This window comes from Drosophila bipectinata, chromosome 2L (genome assembly GCF_030179905.1).
Source record: "Drosophila bipectinata strain 14024-0381.07 chromosome 2L, DbipHiC1v2, whole genome shotgun sequence".
Classification (NCBI taxonomy): Eukaryota; Metazoa; Arthropoda; class Insecta; order Diptera; family Drosophilidae; genus Drosophila; species Drosophila bipectinata.
In genome coordinates, this window is record NC_091736.1 from 9,772,716 (window position 1) to 9,781,484 (window position 8,769).

Sequence of the window (8,769 nt, forward strand, 5' to 3'; positions counted from 1 at the left end):
TGCTGGCTCTATTATGTAAGGGCACGCGTGCCGAAATTCTCGAGTAAGGTCTTGTATTTTTATGAAAAAGAGTTGGCAATAGAGAATTTTAATAATTCAAGGGAAGTAGTTATGACAAATTTCCGCATTCCGTAAACGAGAAGTTTTCCATATTCGAGGTCTGGTTGATGGAATTTAATAAAGTTTATGTTTTTCGAACTTAATTTCCAACTTTTTGTGTTATGATGGGATTTATTTTTAATACCCTTTTTTGATATTGCAACAAAGTACCTTCACTGTCTCAACTCCTTCGGTTTTCCCCTCAAATCCTGACAAATGCATCAGTACAATTTTTAAACATTTATTTTATTCTCGTTTCCCACTTCCCCAACACCCTCAAAACTCAATCAAAAAGTTCGATTGTTCGATTCAAAGGCCCGGCAACAACAATTTGTGTTTGGCTTGTCAACGGCTATAATAGCCATTTTTCGCCAATAAATAGGCCATTGAATTTAGCCTTTTGAACCATAAATATGGCAATAAATCAACTTCTGGGTTACTTTTTTGCACACGAAATGGGCTTCGTGCCGCATTAACAGGTTGAAAAGTTCTGAGCTTCGTTGTCAAGTTGCAATTTGCCAAACGAACGGCCAAAGAACTCTTCCTCCGGGGCGTGGGCGTGAGTAGCCCATAAAATGCATCAAACAATGCCAGAGCTTATAGCCTTTAAGCCACTCTGATTTATCAAAACACTGTTGTCGGGGAATGGGTGGAGCTGCAGTATCAACAAGGAGTTAATAATCCGTCAGGGTCGAATGTCAATTTCGGGATTTTCAAATTCAAACTGCCTAGCCGTTGGTGGTCGTAAACATTTTGTTACTGCCGCTGCTCTGCCAGACCATGAAACATTTTTGCCCAATACATTTTGCTCGAAAGGAATGTTTATGACTTGCAATTGGACGGGCCCAGCATAATGGAATACTTCATCGTATTGCTTGCCAGGAAAGATACCCAAGCGGTCGTAAACATGTTGGTTGAAGAATTCGTAATCAGAAAATCCTTGGCCGGAGGCTAGTGCGTCGGTTAATGAGATTGGAAATTATGCAAAAAGTATCTTCTCCGAAAATGTACTACTAAAAATGTTTAGCTACAAAATATTACAATCCTTCACAATAGATCCTCTCATATTTCAAAAAACTGTATTGCCCGTCCATGTAAATATATGCAAATTAAATGGCAGACTGTTACAAAAGGGTGTGAGTCCGACAACGCATAATCCTATCTATAAAAACACTTCTCCTAAACACATGTAAGCGGAAAGAAAAACAACCAGGAATAAGACTTGAAAGTGATGGCAAACAGCGCTTAAGATGCAACTTTCCCAGCACCGGAAGCAGCCATAAAAATGTTGCCTTGTTTATCCAACGAAAAAAAAGAAGGAAAAAAAAGGAATCTTCTGAAATACTTTTGGGCAGCAAGACGTGGCAAAAAATATTTCTGTTTACGTGGGCAGCAGCAATATGCAAAATAGCCGAGGACCATGGCCGACGCAGCGAGACAAAAAATTCTTTAAAGTACTTCTGGATACCTTACAAGTTCATAGACAATAATCTTGTAAAAACGTTCAATGTGATTATAAATTTTTTTATAATTAATAAAATTAGTTTTTAATAAGTGTAAAAATTCTATAAAACTTACATGGCAATTATTTAATTTCATATTCATGAAATTGTTTTCTCTTATAAACATGGCAGAATAAATATAAGTGGAACCGTTTGACCTTTTGATTATTATTGGCCCACGTCATGGGGTTCTGTTTGTCATAGAGTAATTCCATTGCGACTTTGGCTTCTTAACCTCCCTAGTTTATTTGCTATTGTGGCTGCTGTCGAGAAGCAATTTGCAGCATTTGCGGTCTGATGTCGGAGGTGTTCTACAAGCCGAGCACGTCTCGCTGCCCCTGTCAGGAAAAGAGAATGGGGCAGGAACTGTCAAGAGTCACCACAGGCTTTTAAAATGGGTGGCGTTTTGCTGAAATATTTTGGGGTCGGGCAATATAAGGAGCTTAGGCTTAAACGGTGAAAGTTGGTTGAGCAAAACTATATGGATCTCTTCTGAATAAGATAGTTAGCGACTCATTGATGCGGCTTACTGCATGAATAGTTCTGGATAGGCACCAATGGCTTCCCTCTTGAGATGGGATTCAAATACCCCTTTCAGGTCCCGAAAATTTAAGCCAGCTAGCGTGACAATGCCACACCACATGTCAACGGGCAACGCAACAATAAATTTTCCCATTTCACTTACGTTGCACTTACAACCTTTTTCAGCCGAAATCGCGAAACAGCCGCGAATATCTTTTTCTTAGCATGCATCAGGCAGCAAGTTTATTGAAATTTTATGCATTTCTGGCATTATAGTACAAGGACACTCGTGTTGTGGACGAGCCTCGTACGATTCTCCTCCTGCCACCAAAAAAAAGTTTTATTTTCGATACTGTTTGCAAGTTTGTCGCAGCTTGTCATCTGACTTGGGTGTGGTTTCGCCCCTCTTCTTGCCTGGCAGGAAACTTGATTTGAAAACTTTTATCCCGCCTGCTTGGTAACGTTCTGCAACCTTCTAAGGGTATTTTGATTTCTTGATAAATAATGTCATATCATTATGGTCGGGGTATGCTTTATCTAATTGCAATAATAAAGTTAAAACACATTGTAATAGGCGCTCTCATTTATTTATAATATTTTCTGTGTGTAGATTATACATATTCGTTAACAAGTCTTAGGCCTAAAATTAACATGGGTGTTCTAATTTTGATCTTCGATATCCAAAATCCTCCAGGGGTACGATATGAACTCAAAGTAGGCGGGAGCGTCCATTACCGCTTACTTTGAAGTATTTCTCATGCTTTTATTAAAAAGCAGAGGCAATCCTTTTTATTCTTGCTGTGTACTTAAAAACTGCATCGTTGTGTAGATATATCCGACGTATTGTCAAATTCAAAAACTGCATCGTGTGTATATAGTTCGTATCCGATGTATTCTTGAATCGGTCAGAAGCGACCATTTAATGTTTATTTTTTTGGTGTCTTTTGCAATTTTGGATTCGAAAGACCAAAATTAGGGAAATCTGCAACATTTATGAAGATTATCCTACGTTGTGTATTGTTTGCAATGCTCCAGCTCAATTTCTTAGAATTCTAACCGTGTTTCATTTCCTTTCCTGTGTGACTTCATATATTACGAAATAATGTGTGTGTCAGCCATAATTGCGTATGAATTAAAACTGATTACTTCTTCTTTTTATCCTTGTCTTTGTCTTTGTCCTTCTTGCCCCCGGTTCCAGGGGGACAAGAGTCCAAGTAGCCGCCATTCATCATGCGATCGAAAGCATCCAAAGGATCATAGTTCGCATAAAAGGTCTTACACTTCCTCTTACGTGGCACGTTACGGAAAGTGTACATTATAAGAGGAGCAGTCAGGGCCAAAATACAAGCCACTTTCACGTTGCCCATAGTTTTGTGAAAGTGGGAATTGTGTATAGGAAAAGAAATTTCCGGGGGCTAAAAGAAAAAAAAAGAATAAATAAAATTAGAAAAAAAGAAAAAATTAAAAATTTTATTTTTTTCTTACCTTATGACTAAACGGCATTTTCGATTTAGTTGTTTGCAGCTCAATGAAAAGTGAAGGACTGAAATAAAACTAGACTTTCAATTACTGACTGCTTGAATTCAGCCAACTAAGATCCCTACACGATACAAAAATGTCAGGTTGTGAGTGAAACAGTGTTGACTAATAGGTTTGTTGTTATCCCTTTAACGGTGACTAGGGTTTAATTTCCTCCTTTACTAGCAACACACTATACACTACACAATGTTTTCTATAGTTGTTCGCCATATGTTTCTGTAATATACATTTTAATATGTTATATACATTTTAACCTTTAACTATTTTGTTTATTTTAAGTAATTCATACTTGTTTTCTTACCAAGAAAACAAGTCAAATAAAATGCCAATGAGTTGGCTATGAGGCGCTATTCGATTGCTTTGTTTTAAAAGCTCTGATGAATCTGATTTTTAGGGACAAGTTTGGACAATACGTTGGTGCAATAAAATGTTAAACAATAAAAGTAGAATAAAGTACAACAGCTGAATAACTTTGTTTCAATTGAAATTAAGTGACAAGGCCATTACCTTGCCGGTCTGGCGCACCTGGAGCCTCGTATAATTGTGTGTTGGGAATTTAATAAAAAGTTGTTTGGCTTGCATTTTATGATGTTCGCCATCAGATGTCTGGGGATACCAGATTTGCATTTAACAATTAAATTGGCAAAAAAATACGCTGAACGTCGTCTTTGGTTTTGGGCCACTGACCATTCAACTTTGACCAGACAGAGACGTTTTTAAATGTATCTTAGAGAGAAAATAACATGGCAGCACTTTGTATAAATAAAAGATGTTATATCCTTGGTGTTTCTTAAAAGGTGAATGCCTTTCGTCTCAATTCATTAAAGTTTTGTGACTAATAGACACAAAAATAGCTTGGTTGCGGCAAAAAAGAGTTTAATCTATTTTTGACAAAGTCGATGATGGAAAAGCCCTACTATCCATTCAATTCCAATTAATTCTTCTTAATAAATATGATTTTTTTGCGTGCAGGAACTTCCTTCTCGGAATTTCGTGCATCCATTTGCACGAATAGAAAAGTCCTTTGTACACAAGGGGAACCGGGGCATAAATGGTGCAGTGAACCCAGTCATCCATCCATCGACTTGCAGGCGTGCAGAAGGCCAGTGAACCATCAGCACTTGTGGTGTTGTCATTATTATCTATTAGTTTTGGCCAAAGGGAAGAAGGACACGCCCCCAATAACCGCCCACCACCATCAACTAATTGTAAGTTATTGACACGAAACGTGCCACAGGGCAGCCAAGATGATGACGATGACTACCATGATCATGAAGATGGGGGTTCCATCAAACGCCCACCTGTAGCCTGTGGGACGAACTGCTAGGACCGCCAGTTTTCTGTAATTACAAACTTCCTCCGGCTATTGACAATGACCCAATACTGTGTACGGTTATTAAAACATCAACATAATTCAATTATAAATGATTGTTGAACCAGCGAGACTCGGTTTTTTGTTTATATTTAAACGGGGGTTTAATTATAAACTGAGGGGTAAGTGGGCCATATATTTTTATAGCATTTTCTTTAAGAAGAATATCAAGGTTTTTAAGAAAGGAAAGGGCTCTTAAAGAAAACACTACTAATCCTATTACACATACATTTATAAACAGCCCCCAAGCTATTATTTTATAAGGATACTGTATTGATCCTTTGGATAATTGTTAAAAACTCTTCATTAAAGACCACTCTTCCTTATTGGCTAGCCAAAAACTCTTCCTTATTGGCTTATTAAGTTCCAAATTTTAATTATTTTATTCGAAAGCTATGAAAGTTATTAGGAAGTTGGAAATGCTTTAAGGAGCTAGAAAAAGCCCCAAGGGCAACTGGTATTGATGATGTGTTGCCATTAAGCGGCTAGCAGCTGAAACTTGGCCCAAACTTTCCATCTCGTCACTAATTAGAACAATCCCGAAACGGCAGGCGAGTGAGCAAGTGTTGAGCTTGCCAAACGAAACCAAACCAAGCCAAAACCAAACTTTGGCACGTTACGACCCATTCACGAGCAGCCATCTAATGAATAATGGCAGCCCAGAGCGGCATAAAAGACGGGCCAGAAAGGCAGAGGAGAATAGCATTTGCGTTTACCCTGCGTGTGCAAATCAAACACGGCCTTAAAGAGCAGACAAGTGCCGGGGCGGATGGAGGAAGGCCTAAATATCCTCAGGCATCGACAATTATACAAGCGATTTGCTGCAAGTTCCTTTTTGGGCCAAACTTTGGCGCAAGTCCGGTCGGCAAACTTTTCTCCCACAAACAGCGGAAAGGTGGTATTTTTTCCTACCTTCCTTCTTTTTTTCATGTCTACTGTGTGGGGCATATGGTTTGCATACTTTGCTTTGGTTTACCAACGCAGCATAGTTCAATGTCGTCTGTCACGTTTGCTTTCATTCTGCAAGGCTTTTGGCCTTTGTTTGAAGTTTTTTTTTTCGCATGTCTTTGACGCTGCATCTGCATCTGCCACCTCGGCCATGTTGTCCCTTATTCTTTCAGGCTGGCTTCCTATCTTGCATTTTATACGTTCATTGGCTTTGATGTTCCAACTGGAAAGTCTAATGAACCCTTTGGCGAGCTCTGCATTCAGCTTTAACAAATATCCAACACATTGAAGCCCATAGATAACATGCGCAGCCCTGTGACTTGATTTTAATAGTTTCTTTGTTTAAGGTCCTGAAGATAAACTTAATGTTTTCCACGCCCTCGCCTGATGAATTGCTTGGCGTTTTGGCATCCGAGATTTGTCTGTGGTATGGCACCATCTCCAGTGGGTTGACTTTGTTGATTAAATGCGCGAAAAGCTATATCCAGTATTTAACTAATGGCGAAGGATTAGGGCGTTCCTTTCCTCAAAGACTAGACTAGCTAGCTAGTTATTCATGCAAAGTATGTGTATTTTGAGTGGTTTAAAATAGCAGTGGTGATTAAACAAAGCTAGGAGGCTAATAAAAGTATATTGGGCTCTTTAAATAAAAACTAACATTCATGGGACGAATTTTTCTTATAACTGGTATTTAATACTAGCAATAACTATTGCATACTTTTTAAATATTTAAAATTGTTATTTAAAGCAAAATACACTTATTATTCCCGATGGTTTCGTCTTAACTCGAGTAAATTCTTGTGACTCTGTTAGTTTTCATTCAAGACTTGCGTCATGTGAGCAAATTTACCAGAAACTAGATGCATTGTTCAATTAATTGCCTTTGATGAGTTACTGTTCTGTTCCTGTTTGGCTTCTTCTGCTTGTTTAACCAACCGCATTGTCGACTGGGCGGAGCGCTGTTGGGGCAAAATCAATTAAATTTCAAGTGAATTGTGCCCGAGTTGGTAACAATTGATTTAATTCCTATGCGTTGCCACATGCTGCGTTTTAAAATTAAATTTGCATTCAAAGTCCAATGGAACTTTTAATCTTTATTTTTTGTGCCACTCTCTACTTTGTTCGGTTCTAAGCTCAATGTATACATACTTAAATTATTTACCAAAAGCTTACCGGTTACATTTTAATGCTTTCGATTCCCAAGTATTCACCGATTCCATGTCCTGTCTAGGACTTACGACTTTTCTACTTGAACTTGGCTATGGGGCAAAAAACTTCTGCATAGTGGTTGCTCATGTTAAAAAAAAAGTAAGAAAAATCGAGTACAGAAAACTATTTTCAGTTAAAGCCTTAGACGTTTTACTCTTACAATTGAAAATGGTATATTACATGTGTTTGCTCAAGAGTTTTTAAGTAAAATAGAAATATATCTCAGCCCTATAAAAGGTAATATTGTTTTGGAACAGGGTATAAATACTATTAACATGATAGCCACAGAAAGGTGTGAATATCATTACCCATTTTTTTTATTTTAATCTAAAATACCATTCCCTCTCTTATTTTTTTCACCCACGGCCGTTTCTATTGAAAGGATTTCAGGCGGTTTTGTGGCTTTCCATTTACAAACATTGGCCAATTCTTACGGATCCAAACTTTAAACACATGCACTTGGCGGCTTTGCTTAATATCATGGAAAATGGGGGCGACTTTGCAAGAAGCCTCCAACCAGACTTACTATCGACGATTGATTTTTGTTTGTAAACTTTTATGCAAGCAAATCTTCTCCAACAGACTGCAGCTTCAGCTTTCAGAGTTGTTCAGTTTTCAGTATCAAGTTCACGTTGCAACCGCCACTTGAGCCAAGGATTCGTCTCAGGCATAAAAATGGCATCCATAACTTAACTTTAAGTCCTTTTGCGGTAAATTTCCTTTCTTTTTCTTTTGAAGTCGTCCCTCTGGTTGTGAAATATTTCAGTTAAAAAAGTAAAAATGGTTATTTCCACTGTTTTCGATTTCAATGACAACTGGAATATGGAAATAATCTGAGCCGAGATCTTATAAATTGTTTTTAATGAAATTCGAATATAAAAATTGATGTATATTTTTGAATTTAAAAATTATACTTAATCTGAATTTTAATCTAAATCTACAATTATAGGTCAACTTTTGAGTGTTTAAAGAAGAGGAAAGAAGAGGACTTTTAGGAAATGCTCACGTACTGATCCGAACAAAATGGCGAATTCAAATATGGCGAATAGCTATCATTAAAAAACTTAAAAAAAATTACATATTTTATGAATTTTTTGCGTATAATAATTTTTAATTTTTAAATAAATGCTGTAAAATTAAAAAAAAATAGTTGATTTTAGGAATCATTAATTGCTTTGAACAAACTTAAAAAATAAAACATATATCCGATATTTGCTCACCCCCATGGAGGGCGCGTGCGTGGTGAGCGAGTTTGAGAAGAGGTGACCACAAAAATAACCGGCAAAATGCGCGCCAACGTGAGAACAACAACACTAACAATAACAACCGCAACAGCAACGGCAACAACTTTGCCACTAGTTCAAGTTCAATGCAACAACAGCAGCAAAAGGACATCAGCACGTGACGCAAATGTGAAGCAAGCGTGCCACAAGCAGAGGGGGTCCAGCAGAATGGCTGTTAATCTAGCAGAGCTCTGTTAACCATAGTGGCATGCCACCAGCCGAATGCCACCGACTCGGGCGGCTTTCGCTGGCCCGTTCGCCCCAAAACGGCCGAGTGGCTAGAATGTCGCGGAAC

The 8,769-nt window shown here is 38.0% G+C and overlaps 1 protein-coding gene across 1 annotated transcript; it reads right to left on the reverse strand.

Moving 5' to 3' along the window:
* Window positions 1-2,694: 2,694 nt before the first annotated feature.
* On the reverse strand, window positions 2,695-3,762 carry COX6CL (Cytochrome c oxidase subunit 6C-like). Its single transcript, XM_017243382.3, has 2 exons — window positions 3,609-3,762; window positions 2,695-3,538 (listed from the first exon to the last, which is right to left on the reverse strand). Exons 1-2 carry the CDS (start codon window positions 3,624-3,626, stop codon window positions 3,266-3,268), a joined length of 291 nt encoding a protein of 96 aa, XP_017098871.2. The 5' UTR covers window positions 3,627-3,762; the 3' UTR covers window positions 2,695-3,265.
* Window positions 3,763-8,769: the final 5,007 nt, after the last annotated feature.